A 19130-nucleotide genomic window follows, 5' to 3' on the forward strand; every position below is an offset into this window, starting at 1 on the left:
TTTAATGTGCATTTTTTTAAAAAAGTAATCTGCATCAAAATGTAAAAACGCACAGAAAGCTTTTTTAATGTGCAGACAAGGTGAGCTCCTGTTTTGCGGTCTCAGCTCCTGCCCACCTAGCAGTTCGAAAGCATGTCAAATGCAAGCAGATAAATAGGTACTGCTTCGGCGGGAACGTAAATGGCGTTTCCGTGCACTGCTCTGGTTCGCCAGAAGCGGCTTAGTCATGCTGGCCACATGACCCGGAAACTGTTTGCGGACAAACGCCGGCTCCCTCGGCCTATAGAGCAAGATGAGCGCCGCAACCCCAGAATCGTCCGTGACTGGACCTAATGGTCAGGGGTACCTTTACCTTTATTAACTACATTAGAGTATGGCCTTTTTGTCTCTCTCCCATTTTAAAAAAAATTCTGTCATATATGGCTAGCAGGATTTGCAACCCATCTCTTACTTACATCTAGAAATTTTTTTGTTTTCTCAAGCTGTTTCTCCAGAGCTTGGTTTTGTTGCCTTAGATCCATCAGTTCTGCATTTTTTTCTTGCTCCAATTCCAAATACCGGCTGACCTGCTCCTCTATATCAGTTTCCAGTGCCTTCACCTGCTTTTGAAGGTAGTCATATTCTTTTTCTGCTTGCCGCTGCACTTCTATTTTTTCCTTCATGAGCTTTTCTGTTTCCGCCAGCAACTCTGTTTTATAAAGGCATCAGTTATTGTTTCGGATAGGAATAGTTAACTTAGCCTATCAGAACAAATTCACTCCCAAAACAATGTGTTCATGCTATAGTATAATAAAGGATGGAAATAGGTTTGGGTTTTACCAGAATTATGTGGTATCTCTCAATAAAAAGAGGGAGGTATGGAAGGAAGATATCACAAAAAGTCATACAAAACCCCAGAATGAAAGCTGAAACACTCTCAGTTTACTTTAGGACACACCAATTTTAATGATTAATCATGTACATGGGTCACCATAACAAATCATAACTGTATATATTTCATTCAGTACTGGGGAAAATGTATGATGGCATTAAAACCCAACTGTCTTCTCATCCAGTAGGACTGATCCAAGTTAACAAAAAAAAAAAGGTCCATGAAATGGCACATACAACGTTTAAATGTCAAAACACTTTAGACCTTCACCTGGTGAGTTATAGAAAGGACAGTGAAGGAAATGTCTTACCTGCAACGGAGATTTTCTGTCATTGGTGTTGTGTTTAAACACCTTACTTCCCCCGCCCTTCATTTTTTTAAAAAAATGCTTTTCATGATGTGGGGAAATGCTAGCATATTTAGGGCCTATAGTGGCATGGGGCTACTGTAACAGATTGCCTTCCAATGCCACTCCAATCACATGGGATGTTGGAGCCCATATCGGACTACCTGGTGACACTGGTATTTTCTGTGTTGGCAACACTCCTTCTGGGATTTGGGCTACATTAACGTGAAAAGGAGGCGCGCTGTAATCTCTTCCCCCCCAGCAGAGTTAAGGTTTCCAATACACAGAGTGGACATGCTTAGTCAACTCCCACTGAACTGGGCTCATCATGCACATATTTCCTAACATTTTGTATAGCCAGAAATAATGTCAGGATAAATGCTTTATGATGTGATTCACCAGATACAGATATTGCAATCACAAAATGCTTGTTGATTTTTTAAATGAGGCATACTGCAAAGCAATGGATTTGTGGATAAGGATCTTTTATCATATACATGAAAGAAAAAAGGGGGGGGAGTCACCAGATAGTGGCCATTTCACATTACACAATACAGAATATTTGGGGACCATCATCTTACATCATGCTTGCTTTCTTAAACATCATATTTGGCAAAGGTATTATCAACCAATGTATTTGCAGTTTTAAAAGCAAAGTATTACTACTACCTGTGCTCGCAAACTAATTGACTAAGATGATGGTTATTAAATGAATCTGCTTCACTTTACTAATGTATTGCACTTAGAAATTGTGAGCAACTGTTAAAAAGAAAGCTGTGAGTATGAAACACAGTATCAAAGCTGCAGCCCATTAAAAGTTAATGTCAGTAAGCTGAAAGCCCAAAGAGAGACCATGATTAGCAAGTGTCAGTAGCTGTTAAATCTGCCACCCAATGAAAGATTGGCCATGCAATATACAAACACACCTGCTTGGGAAGCTGCATCGACTGCAGCATCTACTAGGCCTAGGAGAACAGAAAAAAAACAAAACAAGAAGCAAAGTAATTCACATGCCACCTATAGCTTTCTTAAGGTGTAATACTGTATAAGAAAAATGAAGCTGAAAACAGAATGTTGAGTTCAGTGAAAATGCCTGATGATGCAAGAAATGTGTCATTAATCTGTTAAGTACGATAGTTAAGTGTTTTCCTACTATTTTAATGTGGAATATCCATTTATTTTTCTACAAAGTTTCCTAAACACAGGATAGATGTTCCACTGAAAACTCCAGGTAATATACCTGCTATTAAATGTACTGATTACTAGATTATTGCAAAATAGAAACCCATGTCCTAATCTTAATCGTTTTACATGATACGTTTATTCAAACGTAATTAACTCACAACTATGTCTTTTGATCATTTTTGCTTCTTTGACATTTTTTTTTAAAAAAATCTAAAACTTCACATGGTCCTTATAGAATAGAGACTATATTCTTAAGTAAACACCTTTAGCATGTCAATGTATTCTTTACAATAAAATGTCTCTTACTGGGGGGAAAAGAGGATTAAAACATTAATTTGCTTTATGAAGGCAAATATTAGTTGAATAAACACTTAAGCACATTAAACAAGCTTTGTCTCTTCTTTTTAGAAGCTAGCCAGCAAAAAGGTAGGCACAACAGAATATTTTTTTAAAAAAAAATTAGGGGTTTTGCTTCCTGAGCGGTTTCTTTGTGGGAAAAAAGAGACAATATGAGTATTTTTATATAAAAATCAACTTATACACAATCTTCCTACTCATCAGTTTCTAGCAATCATCTAGTGAATTGGAACACTCTTCAATGTCTATAGGTATTTCTCCATTTACATTTAAATATTCTATTTTTCGGACAAATGCATTAAGGCTCATAAACATTGTGGTGTTATAGTTACAATGTTGGGTTTAGGTAAAGGAAATCCCATCTCAGCTCACTAGGGTGGCCTTGGGTAAATACAATCATTTAGGCTACCTTATTTCACAGAATTTAAAAGGTAAAATGTTGTTCTGAGCACCTTGAAGGAAGAGCCAGCTGAAAACGCAACTAATATATTTTAGCTGAAACAACATTTTGATTGGGTTGGACTAGATTACCCTTGGGGTTCTTTGCAACTCTACAATTATATGATTCCATCACTGCACCCATAGCTATATTCCTTATGTATGTTACCTATGGACCTAACCATAAACCCATGTGTTTTCATCTGGGGAGATTACAATTCAGCTTCCTTATCTGACTGTAAATGCCTTCATCCTTTTGGAAATGTTACTAAGAAAGGGTACATGAATCCTTTGGGGTGACGAGTTGGATTGTGCAGAGACTGAAAGCTGATATGATCTTTTAATGGAAGCATCCACTTGCGATAAGAAGAGTTTGGATTGTTCTCTCAATGGGAAGGTGGCATCTATTGATATGTGTGTGTGTTTCAAGATGGATTTAGTCCCACCAATACTATTTTTTTTAAAATTATTTCTATAGGCATCTTAGCATGGTGCCCTTGTTCTCTGCTTAAGGCAAGCTGGTGGATTTTTCATGTTGTTCAAAACCTTTTGCAAAGAAGGTAAGGTACTGTTGCACAGAGGTCGGCTGACCTGATAGGAAGACACACCCTCCCAACCAGTTTTACAAAAGTGAAGTAAAAAATCTACTAAATAGTAAGTGGTAAAACCAGATAAGATCTTTGGAAGGCCGAGGGGAATACATACGTTGTTCTACTGGTCCTGCATCAGCTTTCATAGCATCCTTTTGTCTGAAGAGTAACTCCTTCTCTTCTTGAAGCTGCTGTCTCTCAGCCTCTAGTTCCTGTAATTTGTTACCTGTACAGAGTAGCTCTTGCTCAAGATGGTCTATTGCATCTGTTTTTTCCTGGATTTGCTCTTCCAGAAGTGATTTTTCATCTGCATAGCCATCAATAAGATCTTTAGGAACAAGAAAAATACTGAAATTAACCACAGTGATTTCAAAGCATATATTTCAAAGAAAAGTGTTTTAGAAAACATGTTGGCAACTCTGACCAGAATGACAACAGCTGTTGAAATGAGTGGAAGAGCTTTATCCTATGTGATTGAACCTGGAATATTTTTTGCCTTCAAATTCAGTTTCACATTCCCAAAGTGCCATATATTTAATTAATTTTGTGAGACAGCTTTTTCATGTGAGCTTTCGTGTGCATGCACACTTATCTGAAGAAGTGTGCATGCACACGAAAGCTCATACCAAAATATAAACTTAGTTGGTCTTTAAGGTGCTACTGAAGGAATTTTTTTATTTTGCTTCGACTCAGACCAACACGGCTACCTACCTGTAGCTTTTTCATGGGGTGACAACATGACTGTGTGTCTGCATGCATGTCTGAGTGAAATGTGTGCATTTGACTGTCATGTTCACACATCCATAGGTGATGATGGGATTCAACACACCATCCAAACAGGCCAAAAGATCTTAAATTCAATAAATTCCAAAGAACCCTACCATGTTAGTGGGCATAATTAATAAAAGTTGCTTCAACGTGTTCATTTATCTGTAAAGTGTTTGGGGGTGATGAATTTTTTACTAATAATTTCTTTATGAAATTATGTATTAAAACTTCATAGACATAAAAAGGTAGATCTTAAATTGGTATGAATTCTACTAATCCACTTAACTGTTCAGAATTTTCTTTAAAAATACACGTTTAATTTTCCAGCTCTTTTAACAGAATTACAAAACTAGTAAACGCCTTTAATTAATTATTTCAAAGGTTTTGCATATTGTATACAACAAAATGGACTTTGTCTCAAACACCTTACAATGCCTATTGCAAACACAATGGATACATTCACACAAGAATGCACAGATGGCTCCTACCTCACATTCCCCCCTGGCGGGAGCAACAAATCACAATTCCTTGCTTAGAGTTTCACTGAACAGCGGTCACTGTTCCGTTCAAAACTACCATGTGAGGGCAAGGTTTGTTTAGTACAACGTGTGACTCGGGCCTGTGTAGTTATGATAAATGCAATGTTCTCAAAAGGGACAATAATTAACAAAATGCTTATACTGAATCTATTATTATTCTTAGGAAAATATAATTAAGCAGAAATTAGTCACCCACCACAGTCTAATGCATCACTACTGCAAATTAGGCCAATGTGGTTGTTTTTTTTTTGAACCACTGAATTTTACCCAGCATAAGATTTGTTGATTTATGAGCTCCCAGATTAGATGCATCAATAAAAAGGTACTTCAACAAGTCTTCACAAGTTAACTTGGTTGTTTCATAGTTGAACAAACCTGAATTATGAGACTACAATGCCAGCAGTCCCTTAAAATGATAACGTGAAGATTTATAGACATGTAGATAATGTACCACACCAAAATGCAACTCAGATGAAAGTCCATTTAGCATGTTGTGCATAAAAGAAGCATGTTTGGCAAGCCTTGGTATTTTGAGGGAACACAAACCTAAAGAACTCATCTCGCATTATTGGCCGAGGGAGCCGGCGTATGGCTTCCAGGTCATGTGGCCAGCATGACAAAGCCGCTTCTGGCAAACCAGAGCAGCACATGGAAACGCCGTTTACCTTCCCGCTGTAGCGGTTCCTATTTATCTACTTGCACTTTGACGTGCTTTCGAACTGCTAGGTTGGCAGGAGCTGGGACCAAGCAATGGGAGCTCACCCCGTCACAGGGATTCAAACCACCGACCTTCTGATCAGCAAGCCCTAGGCTCAGTGGTTTAACCCACAGCGCCACCTGGGTCCCCAGTCCCACTGAATTTTCTACTGTCCTAAGTTAGATTTCTTGTAAACATGAGACTTTGAATTCCTGTGCTTGGTTAGGATTCAAAGGAATAATTTAGTTATGTCCAAGGAGCTATGCTAGTCTGGTGGATATTTTCCTTTTAAAAAGCTGATCCCCAACTCAAATCAACCTTTGCTCCTCTCTCCCTCTCCCTCCCTCTTATTTTACAACAGATATGCTTTTTGATGGTAGTGGTGGGGTGGGAGTGTTGATGATGGGGTGGGGGTCCGCCTTTGAACCCAATCCTTTTCTTTACTATCTGAAAGCCTATAAACTTGCTCTTTAAATAACAGTGGCACCAGGATCTACCGGCCCATGTGTAAGCCAAACTGATAAACCAATGTATAACTTATGCATCTGGTCACTTGTCCTAGGATGATATTATCATATGAAAAGCAAACTAGACAAGTCATAGGACGTGTGTTGAAATGGGTGTTTTTTATTAACAAAACCATTCGATACTATGTGAAGCAGGATTGTGTACATGTGACATACTTTAGAGCTGTAGACACTACTTAACATGTAAAGAGGGTTTTAAATCTTTATGACAGGACAGAAGGCCATAATTTGGACGATTTTTTGTATGAGTGCACATTCATAATGCATGGAATTCTACCAAACGAGAAAGTTTGCAGTAGCTTAAATCTGCCTTTTTTTGAAAATCAAGGTGACAAAACCAGAATTTAAAGGAGTTGGCTGCTGTAATGTCAGAGACTGTAAATACTGCTCCCAAGAAGCAGTCATGAATCAGATCTTTTTAAAAAAAATATGGCACTCAATTTCATGAGAACTGCCCAAGGGCACATTAGTAAATCACTAACCCTCGTTAGAAAGTACTGTATTTTCCTGTGTATAAGACTACTTTTTAACCCAGGAAAATCTTCTCAAAAGTTGGGGGTTGTCTTATACGCAGCCACAGAAGCGATTTCTGGTGCTGCAGACATTTTGGAAATGGGCAGTGTGGTGCCGGAAATCGCTTCTGCGCATGTCCAGACGCGATTTTCCGCTTCCGGACATGTGCACAAGCGATTTCTGGCACTGCAGACATTTTTAATATGGGCAGCGCAGGTACGTCTGGCCCATGGACGATCGTAGGAAGAGGGGCAGTCTTATACGGCGAATATATCCCAAACTCTATATTTTAACTGGAAAAGTTGGGGGTCGTCTTATACATCCAGTCATCTTATACGCCGGAAAATAGGTAGACTGCGAGATGTAGACTAGAAAAGGGAAAGCCTGGTGGTGGGATGGAGGGAAGTCAAAAGCTCGGCAGAGTGATGGGAAGAAGATGTGTGGATAACTGTTGGGATATATTGTTTTTTATTTAAAGTGGAAACAATAAAAATTATTTCAAAAAAGAAGTGTTTATCTTAAGGAAAAATGCAGCTCCATAGACTTCTTTTGACAAATTTTCCAAGCTTGATGAATACTGTTGGCCGTTTTGTTGTTAATAAATAGTCTGAAGTAAAGTTGTTTCTAGCACAATCCTATCAATGTTTACTCAGAAGCAAGTCCTATTGAGTTCAATTAATCTTATTTTCTAGTAAATATGTTTAGGATTGCAGCTTTAACATGCAGTTTGTTTGGTTTTTAGTGCTGCTGAAAGCAGCCAACAAGCAACACAAGAATACTTTTAAAGAACAATTTTAAACATCAATTTTTTTAAAGAAGCAAAGCACAATTATCCTAAATTAAAATAATTTATTTGGCTTTTAGTACAATGTAAGTAATCTATTTTTATATCAGTCAGAATTTATTTATTAAATGCCAATGTACAGCCTATTAAAGGACAGGTTCACATGATGATTTCTGTGAATGGTTCAGTGCTGCCAAATTCTGGCTCTTTGATTTATCAACTAACTCATTGACCCATGACTCAAACACCTGTTGATTAATTCAAGGGCTCATTCAAAATCTAGGATCATATACATTTCAAAGGAAATCTGGCTGAAAAGTTGAAGTGCTGTAAAACAGAGACCATCCACCAGCTATAACATGACTTTCCTTGTATTTAATTTTTTTATAATTAGTTAATGAAAAAGTTGTTTAGGTTGAGCCCTAGTTTTTGAATCTTGCCTTTATGCCTTGCTCAGTAAGCAGAACTTTTCACAAATAATTTGTGTCTTACCCTGCACTAATGTCTATTGAAAGAACGAGTACAATGGTGATAGGTTTCTATGGCAACGGACATCCTGTTATACAGGTTTAACAGATTCTGAATCATACACAAAATGTGATATTATGAGTAAAGAGCTCATTACTCCTACTGTTGGCACCCAAATTGAGAATATTCACAATGGTGAAAGCATCGTCTACAAAATATGCCAGAGTTGAACCAACCATGAAAACCCTCATTTTGCAATTTTCTCATCAATAAATGCTCAAGAGACTGCTGCTGTCCATCACAGAACAAATGAATGATAATAATGGTCTTAGGAAATAACCTTTAATGTAGTTTAACTTGAAGCACAGGTTAAAAAGAAAGAAGATTCTGAAATTCCTCTCCCCCTTATTTTCCCCTAACCTTTGCACAAGATACTCATTTTTTTATTTTATTCTTCATTTCTGCTCTCTGTCTGTCTGTTTCGCATTGTGGTTGCTTTCCTTTCTCTCAGAGAGGTATGAATTAATTTTGTTTTCTATTTGCTTGCACCTTCATTTTCTCTATTGCTGAAAAAGAAGGATAGTTTATCCATAACTACCTGAAAATTTGATAGGATTCAAGAGATCACTGAATGAGTTGCTCTATGATTCTGGCATTTTTGGGGTGAAGAATGCAAATACAGCAAACACTGACACAATGAAGAGAAACGATTTTCTATGCTTTAAACATTTAAAGCCTTATACAGCAGATGAATCGATACTTACTCTCTGCTTTGCTAAGCTCCAAAGCCAACTGCTCTCTAGCCTTAACCTCTCCATCGAGTCGCTCTTGCAATTCCTCCTGGCATCTGATTAATTCAGTGGCTTCTTGTTCCTGTTTAAAGGACTCTCGCATCAATTCTGTCTGTGTAACTTTAGCATGTTCAAGCTGTAAGATAAGAGAATTTAAAAGGTTAAAATGTGATGGTTTAAACAAATAAATGTTTACCCAGGTCTTATACTGGAAACTAGAACTTGTTGTGGAAGGATAAATAATATGGAAAGGATGATTGGGCCCTTTCATTCATTTCTACAGACTTTTAAATTAGAGGTTTATTGGCCTTACACAATATGGTCAGTAAGATAAGTAAATACCTGCACACTGCAGTATAATGAATCACAGTGTCACATGACCATATCCGTGTCCAAGTGCCGGAACTTGACACTTCCTAGCTTACATCAACTTATGAGAGGCTCATTTTAATGTTCATTATGAACTTTCCAAAACGTAATGGAATCCGCAGCACATACTACACATATTATCTTTTGCTACAAATTTTATATGAAAGTTCCTAATTAGGACGGTTGAAAAGGAATGTGGAACAACGGATTTCATGTTGCAAATAAAAATTCTACTTCATAAGAAACTTTGCTGCTTTCCACCATGCTCAATTAATACAACAAGACATACTACAAGGTGATATTTACTGTGCAACTCCCTCAGATCAAAGGTTGGAGAACCACAATGAAGCAGAAACAACCCTATAGGCAAGGTTCAATAGGCTCTAAAGCTCTTTAACACATATGAATTAGTACTTGAAGGGATATGTTGTTTCCCATGGTATATTTTCCATCCATTGTTTAATTTGTGGAAATGTCACCTAATTAACTGACATAATTTTTTTAAAAAATTGAAGTTCATCTGCCCCCCCCCAAAAAAAACAATTCATCTCAAAAACCAATAACTCTGAGCCAAAAATCCTGCCTCTTTTGAAAAAATCTTTGAGAAATGATCAAGAACCACCTGCTGTAATTATCAGACCAGAATCAGAGTAGAGACTTGGGGGAAACAATATTTTTCAAGCCATGTGCTTAAGGTAAGTAAAGTCATGTAGTATTCATGACTTTACATAGAATTTGTTAAAAAAAATTCTTAGCTCAGTTGAACAAGTGAAAAAAGTTCAGAGTTTAGCTGTTAAGGGCAGGTAAGGCTGCTGACATTTCGCGTGCTACTCAAATTACAAAATGACAAAACACATATTTGTTTAACTGCAGGGAAGGAAAGAACCCGCACCCATGTTTTTATAAGTATGTTGAATGTGTTCACATATTATGTGTCTTGTAATACTATATTCCTCATAGTGCATGGCTTTATCAGAAAAAAAAGCTCTTCTATTTTTATCAACTGTTTTAGCGTTAACAAAGCTAAGGTGGTTGTTGCTGGTTAACAATGAAGACATGGGCCAGCAAGCAAAATGTCAAGAAATCCATGCAAACAGATCTAAAACCTCCTGCAGCAGTGTATACTTGGGGTTAGTTTTTTTCCCCTCATCCAGCAACGTGGCTCGGCTGTGTGGAAGGGCTCTCAAAATCCAAATAACAGCTGCACTCATGGAGAACTTCTAGTTTCCTCCACCACCATCCCAGGGAAGGAGAGAAATGTTATCTAGGTATCCCAGCCCCATCGCTAAATCTAAAGACAGCAAAACTATACCGAGAGAGAGAGAGAGAGAGAGAGAGAGAGAGAGAGAGAGAGAGAGAGAGAGAAGTGCATCTCACAGTACAGGTCTCAAGTCACCTAAGTCTGTGTATATATCGTACATTTAAAGCACAGGAGTTCCTGTTTAGTTGATTTTTGGGGGGAGACGTTTGAAACGTGCTTCAAATGCATATTATGCACAAAGCCTCAGTCAGCACATTGTGTCAAAACACAAAATAATATTCCTAAAGGTTATTTAAATTGTACTAAAGATTTCTCTATGCTTTGATTACATGGCAGATCACTATACTTAGCATTATTGAAAATTCACAGGTGCATTTTACAGAATATACTACTGCATCTTAGTTTAAGTATGCATTTGAAATATCTTATTAGAAAGTGACATTAGTATTTCCATTACTTTCTGTTTCTTCACTCTACACTGAAGCAGGGCCAAATTAAACTATTCACTACTAAAGCAGCACATGCAACACATTGTCCAATGTAGGCATTTGATCCTCATTTTGTCATGTGCCTCCTAATATCTATTATAACAATGTTGCATTCAGCTTTGGGTGCAAACAGAATCATACATTCATTGGAAATGGTCCTTATATTAAAGTATGCTTTTTGCTACTTTGCAAAGATATTTTACTGAAAGGCATTTGGGGGGAATCAAATAAATAAAATCAAATAGACAAAGAGAATAAATGTGATTCTTAAATGATAGCTAGATATGCTACATGGCTCAGATACACTGCTGTCATATTTTAGATTTAAGTGGCAAACACTAAAATAACAGATACCTACAAATATATTACATCTGCGCCTGCTTTATGATGTCAATACTGGCACTGTATGCTGAATTCAATTCTACTGTAATGTCAATAATTTAAGAAAAAAGTTTCATTAGCTTTGTTTATAAAATAAAAAACTGCTTTAGATACAATTTTTTTTATCAAGTACAGTACATAGTTTAAAACTTTCCCTGGTTACCATTTCTGCCAGCATGTAAGACACACACACACTCTCTCTCTCTCTTTCACACACACATGTACAGCAAGATTGAAATTCCTTCAGGTTCTTTCATACTTACTGAATAAGGGGGTGTAGGCAAAGAAATTTTTGAAACAACTCTTACTCTATGCTCATTTTTCCTGTGGCTAAAATGAAAAATTGAAGTATTGACAACTACAGAGTTATTTTCATCCAACTCTTTGGTGAAAGGAAAAGGATATGGCAAAGGCACACGAGATTCAACTTCATATGTATCTTCTTCCTGGCGTTTTTCTGACTTCAAGCCACTGAACAGATTTGATGCCCAATATGTGCGGTAGGAATCCATCCGAGAATAACGTTGCTGCCCTCGCTCATCAGATAGGGCTATTCGCCTTAGCTATGAAAGGTTTCAATATACTGAGAAAAAATTGCAGAGAAGTTCACCAGTTGTCTGACTGCTGCAGAGAGCCAGGAACTATCAGTTCACATCCGGATAAGTAACCCGCAAGTAAGGAGAAGCCCAAGTAAATATCAACTTGGGAAGAAAAGAAAGTGTCAACATTTGCAGACTTCACTGAACTACGACTTTCCCCCTCAGAACCAAACTCAAAAAGGTATTTTAAACAAAAAGAAATAGTAATGTGAGGCAGGCATTCATCGAGGGAACAAGGTATCTTCATTATTATTAGACAATGTAATGACAAGCAACAGGCAGCTAATCAATCCATTACAGCAAAAAAATTGCAGCAGTTATCAATGGAAAAAAACAAAACAAAAGCACCTGCTACAGTGAGGTAAAAAATACAAAAAGTGGCACACTATTTGGCTTTGATTACTTCCTTGAAAGAATTCTCCTGAAGTTAGATAAAACTTCACGGTGCAAAGTGAAAGGCTCTGTCTCTCTCTCTCTCTCTCTCTCTCTCTCTCTCTCTCTCTCTCTCTCTCTCTCTCTCTCTCTCTCTCTGTTGAGGAAGAGGTCAGGACAGTGGGAGTGGCTTAATTTCTTTACTGCAGGTACACAAGCCGATGGAATTTGAATTAGCACACCCACAGTAAACCTTGCCCGACAAGATTCAAAATCCAACTCAGAGCAGAGAAGCTGTATTTGTAAGGGAACAATAGCTTCAAGACTAAGAGACTATTTTCAATGCTTTTTTTAAAAAAAAAGAACATTTCTAAAATACAATTGCATCTCCAGATCTTTAATGTTGACAGCCTGAAAAACACTCCTAGCAAGGTTTCTCTTTCTATTAGGATCAATGTGCAAGTCCATGAATTAGATGATAGGCCAAATTCAGACTGTTTCTAGATTTTTCAGGCACAAAGATCACCTTATCATCATAACATAGTTCCTTTGGAAGTTTGAGGGGGATGAGGGGAGATAGAAAGGAGCAGTAACGTGTTAAAGGTATCCAGCGCTGTGGTGCAAAAATCCTCCAGCGCCCCCCCCCCCCACGGCGGCAGTAGCATGCGGCTATTGAGCTTCCTCTCCTCCTCTTCTTGCCCATGAAGCAGAAACAGCGAGACTCCTGCCTAGAGCAGCAGAAGGTGCATGGTGCCACTCTAGGCAGGAGTCTCGCTGATTCTGCTTCATCAGCAAGAAGAGGAGGAGACACCAGCCCATGAAGCAGAATCATGAAGCAGATTGGCGCCCCTTCCGCACCCCTGGTGGCCAGGCGCCCTGGCGCCTTGCACCACCCAGCCTAGAGACGGCCCTGGAAAGGAGAGTAAGATTTTGATTACATCCTGTGAAGAAACAAGTTGTAAAATGATGCACTTAATGCCCATTAGAAAATAAGTCTTTGATTTAACTTGCTGGGCATTTCCTGCTTGTTCTCTTGCAAGAGAGTCTTGAGAAACTAAGTTGATAAAATTAAACTTGATAGACAGATATGAAATAGAATAGTACATTTCAAATTCAAAGATGGGTCTGATCCATTCACCTGTTTCTAAGAGGGATGGAAGAGCTCTCCTTTGAGCACTGAGTTTCATTTCAAATGCATTTGACAGACTGAGGCTACAATACTATGATGCAAGTTCCAAGATCAAATGTGGGACCATTTTGAGGCATGCAAGAAATGTGATTTCTTCTTTGAACACTAAAACTATGCACGCTACAATTTATTGCTTTTTCCAAAAGTCGTTCTAGGTTTCCGGTTAAAAACTGACCTTTTTGATAGGGACTATTTTTTAAAAGGGAAATATTCAGCACTGAAAAATTTGGTTCAAACTTGGTGTGCACATTCATGGCACCATTCTAAAAGTTCCAAGTATTTGAGGAGGGAGAAGAGATGGGTAAACACCAAGGTGTGATGACTCAAAATATTGCAGAAAAATATTGAGATGGAAAGATAAAAGGCTTCCAGTAGGATAAGCAGGTTGAAACAATTCCAATGAAACAACATTAGGATGCAAGACTTATTCAATCCTACGATTCACTAGTTTTTAAAATCAAGTATTTCTTTTCTAGGAAAGCCAACACTGAAAAAACTGCATTGCAAATGAAATCCTATTGCAAGTTACACTGGCATACACATATCTTTCTGGAAATAATAAGAACTGTATGAACACTAGTTGAAACTGGGAACAACTACACATTCCACACTTTGAGGGCACCAATGGTATATAGGTCTGAAGGAATCCAATTTACCGTACTTCCTCACGTTGAGGTACTAGACAATGTTTGTGTGCAGCTTCCCTGTACCCAAAGAATTGGCCCTTCAACCAACTGATACACACAGCAGCCTATAAGAGTTTGAATCCACAGCACGATAAATATCTGCACTCCCAAAGAAGGAATGATCAAAGTCATGGCAACCAAAGAAACAACTTTCAAACAATTTGATTTAGCTTATTCACAACTTTGAACTGTTTACGTTACTGTCTTAAATACATTTAAACATTTAAATGAAAGAAACCTCTGAAAACATAACAAAGACACTTCAAAAGATCTGAAAAACCTACCATAATCCACCAAAAAATCATATACTATTGTAGCTGTACCACCACCAGAAGGGGAGATGGAGGTGGAAAATAAATACACCTGGCTCAACAAATAAACAGGTATCAGGGCTATACAGTAGCTACCTTTTTAGAGATGCTAATGCTTACTTTTCTAAAAACTATCCTACAGTACTATATAATATATAAGGATGTCATCATGCTGTGGTTTGCATGGCCAGCAACAGATGGCTCTGTGAACTACAACGTGAAAAAGGAAAAGTAGTGTTGGTGGATGATAGAGATGGGGGCAGCCCATGCAGGTGAGTGAACAGTCAAGTGACAGTGCAGGTGAGCAGGTAGCCCAGATGATCAACACAGGTATCAGGTAGCCTAGGCAAGCCTCAGAGGAAAAGCCAGGGCAGCTCCCCAGCAACCATTCAGTTTTGCGGCACTGCCCACCAATATTAATGTTTTGGCCTCAGCAGCATTGGAGTAGAGAAGGAAGTAAGCAGAGGCAGGTGGGAACTCCAGGCAGGCCACTGAGGAGCAGTCGGGACAGCACAGGGGAGCTGTCAAACAACCATCTTACCACTTCCCTGCTCCTCAACTTCTGCAGCTAAGGCCAAGGCAACTGTGTCAGTGCGAGGCAGGGAGTATAAGCAGAGGGTGGGAGGAGATCTAAGGGAGAAGGTGTGGTTGGGACAAATTGTAAGGAGAAGGGGGAGTGGAGACTGGGATGAGATGCAAAGGGAGAAGATTTTCAAAACCTATACTGTCTCCAATAGTGTTTTGCAACCCGCTCCTCAATAATCTACTAAGGATATACCGTAATTAAGGAGTGCTACCTGATTGGTGGTTTCGTTTATTGTTTCCAGAAGTTTTTCAACGGCTGCCTGAAGTCGAGAACTGATATTTAAAACCAGCTCTTCATTTTTGGGGTCTACTTCCACTCCAGCAAAGCCATGCTCCGTGAGGTACTGTGAGAGTTCAAGGCCTTCATCTGTGACTTCTGACCACATGCTAGGGCCATCACCTTCTACATCGCTGCCATGATACGAAGACGATGCCTTTTCTACACAAAAATAATAATAATGATAATAATAATATGAATAATGGTGTCTTGTAAAGCTTTTTGGTATTAAAAATGGTAAAACGGGTTCATATATATACAGAATGAATTATGATCAAATAAATAGTACAAATACACATATATAATAATATATGGCCATACTTACACTGTAAAAGCAGGACATCACAGCAACAACAAAAAATACATTTTGCACTAAAAGTTACACAAATAAGGTAGAGAGAATGTTAGCAAGCAGAAACAGGCAATAGAAAAGGAGATACTAACAGAAGAAAAATATTTTTGTAGCATGCTATAGTCTATTCCTCTTATAGCGGGTACATATCTGCAAACAAATCTTATTGGCTTCTGTTAGTGTGTCCCAGTTTGGAATAAGCAGCTGCACATTGGAAGCATAGAGAATGTAAGCATAACATTCAGATTATGCCCTTAATAAATTACTATTGGACAATTAAATCAGGGAACTATTCATGTCGACATCAGGGTTTGTTTTTGTGTTTGTTTGTTTGTTTAAAAAGATATACTACCAAGCGGGCTGCAATTCTATGGACGGATATATGAGTTGGGGGGAAATGATTCCTGCTCTCAACTGGCCTGCTTGGGGCCAACTTTATCTCTCTTTAAGTCTCCTCCTGGGAAGTCTACTCCCTTAGATTTCCCAGCAAACTAAATATATTGTCTGTTGCCTTTTACTCAGATTTCAGTTTTGATCAGTATTTTCCAGTTTAAAAGTAAAATCCACTGTCAGTAATGAAGCCAGCAGTAGCAGTTTTGCAAAAGCTTTCATGTCCAAAACAGCAAAAAGGAAGTCCTGGTTCAGATGTAAGAGCCATCTTAAATTAATAAACAGTGATTTCATGTCATCAATAATAGTCAAGGACTAAAGCACAATTTCTCTATTAGGTTGCAATGTGAACCTGTCATTAAAAGAAGAGCTGGAGGCTGCTGGGTAGGAAGGGACAAGAAGGGAACGCACAGGCACACTCTCTCAGGCCTTTAGGACTGCAGTTTTCTCAGCTCTGTCTGAACCAGGACCATGGCAAGAGGTCTTTCTAGGAATAATTTTATAGTGCCCTTTCCTCTTTGGTGAACTAGTCAGTACAAATTGCAGTAGGCACCACCAACACATCTTGCTTAGGCTTTCAGAGCCTTGGTGTACAGTACCACCTTTATAATATCCATGAAATATTTTCCTTAATATGAATTACTGTTACATATCTCCTTTTATAGTTTTCGTAAGGCCAACACAAAATTCCATAAAACTGCAACACTCCATGAACAAAAATAAAACAGCATAGTTTTTATATGAATGGAATGAATAGCTGGATGAGTGTCAAGTTTACATTCACATGGCACCTTTCATCTGCACAGGATGTCAAAGCACTTTACATGCCCTGCAGGATTCAAACTGAGAGCCGTCAGCGTGCAGTTCCCTTAGGGATTTGCTGGCAAATGTTTTAGGCCAACATTTAGGATGGATTTGGAGAAAGGAAGAGTTTAAAAACTTTCCAAACCCTTCTTAAAAAAACAAAAACAAAAACTTTCTACAGACTTAACCGCTCACCCTTTTTACAATACGCAAAGTGCTACTATTCCATCAGGAGGTGAAGGGCCTCCTGGTGTCAAAGCATATTTACTGCAGGAGCTTTAATATCCTCAGAGTAGAAAGGACCTTTGAGATGCACATCCAGGATACTGTTTGGTCAATGTTAATACATTGGTTAAGGCTGAGTCGAGGGGAAGCATAACCCCGTACTGAGCCACCGACACCACTTACTGACGCAACGGATGCTCTTTGAAGTTCAACCATCTTTAAGTACTGACCAGGTAAGAGACCCTGCTTAGCTTCTGACAAATAAGAACCTGGAGTACAGTAAGCAGAGCTACAGAAAAGATACAGTCAATTACAAAGATGTATTAGTTACTGCGTATTCTAAACTATGTGCAAAGTCCAATGGGAATATATTACTCAGGCCCAATCCACAACTTCATTACTCTGCGCGCCATTGCCCAATGCCCCCTTTGACCCAGGAAATAGGGCACCCAAGCTTGTAGCTTTGGCCATGCGTCCTCACTATTAGCCCTTCTGGGTAGGGCATTAACTTCAGAAGGTGCATCACAGCGTGCCTCAGGTATCCGTAGACCTGAGGAACGGCTGTGGGTTAAGAGCCTAGCAGTGCCATGCAGTTCAGCAAAGCTGACTCAGTTGCCAGTTTAACTCTCGTATTCCATGCTTTTCATGGAAACAGAAATGCACCCTTTTCATTTAGGTTGCAGACTGTAGGTTTGCTTGCTTTTCTAACCCCCCTTAAGTAACATGAAATTTTAAAACTGTTGCTAACTAAAAACCTTTAAACATATCCTTGCAGAGAAAATGCACGTCGTTCACATTAATCTACCATACCCTATAATCTAAGTCCTTACAGGAAATTTTTGCTGAGGTTGTATGGCTGGATGTATTGTGCTTCAGTAAGCTACTTTGGAATACAGGATGCTATTTTCATAGAATTACACAGATGTGCAAGAACATTTAAACTTCTTAAGGTATATGAGGTTTTCAAATCAGCAGGTTTTGTGCTGACTTAGCCTTTGTTTTCAGCAGCTCATGTTTTTTCAAGTGTTTATATGTATAATTATGAAGTAAATCTCCCTTATGTATTCCAGTGGATGAGGGGCTGTGAAAGGATTGCAAATATTTTGAAGTTACGTTTCTAAAGCCTTGTGTTGGCTCTAGCTATTAACCAAAAGCTCTAGGATTGTGACACTTGGTATGGGCAGCTCCTGTGATTAGATGGGACCTGTTTATGCCCTGTCTTAATGGAAGCTGAGCCAATGATGGGATGCTCATCTCTGGCCAAGAGCTCATACAATCCTGCTTGTTCCTCCATCTGGTACCACACAGTAGTGCCAGCACATAGGGAAGAATTATTTCCTTTGGTTCACCTCAGGCTATACTTATGGGGCTGAGATTGGGGACTTTGCCTCAGTTTCTGGCAGGCCTACGCAAGTGGAGTCTGAATAGCAACAGTGGAGTGAACGCCTTGGTGTGAATAGGGAAAGTGTCAGTATGACAACAGACCTAAAACAACTTCCCACTCCTCCACACATTTGCAGTTTGATTTTGGCTGTTAGTTCACAGGGGCTGTGAGTCAAGGGTACCATTTTAGGTGGTTCAACACCAGAAGCTGAACAGGGACACTGTAAAATAACTGAATCATTGAATGCATCGTGAAGGCTTCAGCAATCCATGACATGAGCTCTCTATAAATAAGCATGAGTTGCTGGACGTCTTACATTAATGCCACTTCTATTTACATAGATTATATATGGGGACTATACCTTATAAAAAATGATCCTTTCTGTGTTGTGTTTGGTGCTCAGACATAGCCAAATCCACAACTTTCCCTCACCATTCCATCTATCCTGTTCTTAAGCTCTCTAAACTTTCCAATTTATTTAACTCTCATGAGTTCAGAATAGTTTTGCAACATATACGTTCTGTCTACTTTCCTCTGGCTTACACATACAGCTTCACCCTAGACCAGTGATGAAGACAGCTGT

At 38.7% G+C, this 19130-nt stretch overlaps 1 protein-coding gene across 16 annotated transcripts in view; it reads right to left on the reverse strand.

Moving 5' to 3' along the window:
* AKAP9 (A-kinase anchoring protein 9) overlaps window positions 1-19130 on the reverse strand; it is a 105996-nt gene that overhangs the window by 28734 nt on the left and 58132 nt on the right. For 12 of the 16 annotated variants that reach the window (XM_035129723.3, XM_035129721.3, XM_035129719.3 and 9 more), the window contains 5 exons: window positions 15328-15554; window positions 8848-9010; window positions 3903-4115; window positions 2144-2182; window positions 456-688 (listed from right to left, as the gene is read on the reverse strand). In XM_035129723.3, coding sequence (XP_034985614.3) covers window positions 456-688; window positions 2144-2182; window positions 3903-4115; window positions 8848-9010; window positions 15328-15554 — 875 coding nt within the window. Of the gene's footprint in view, window positions 1-455; window positions 689-2143; window positions 2183-3902; window positions 4116-8847; window positions 9011-11636; window positions 12458-15327; window positions 15555-19130 lie in introns of those variants that run through there. The other 4 variants (XM_088653609.1, XM_088653605.1, XM_035129718.3 and 1 more) reach the window with 2 other exon arrangements.

The sequence above is a fragment of the Zootoca vivipara genome, chromosome 11 (genome assembly GCF_965207765.1).
Source record: "Zootoca vivipara chromosome 11, rZooViv2.hap1.1, whole genome shotgun sequence".
NCBI classification, from domain to species: domain Eukaryota; kingdom Metazoa; phylum Chordata; class Lepidosauria; order Squamata; family Lacertidae; genus Zootoca; species Zootoca vivipara.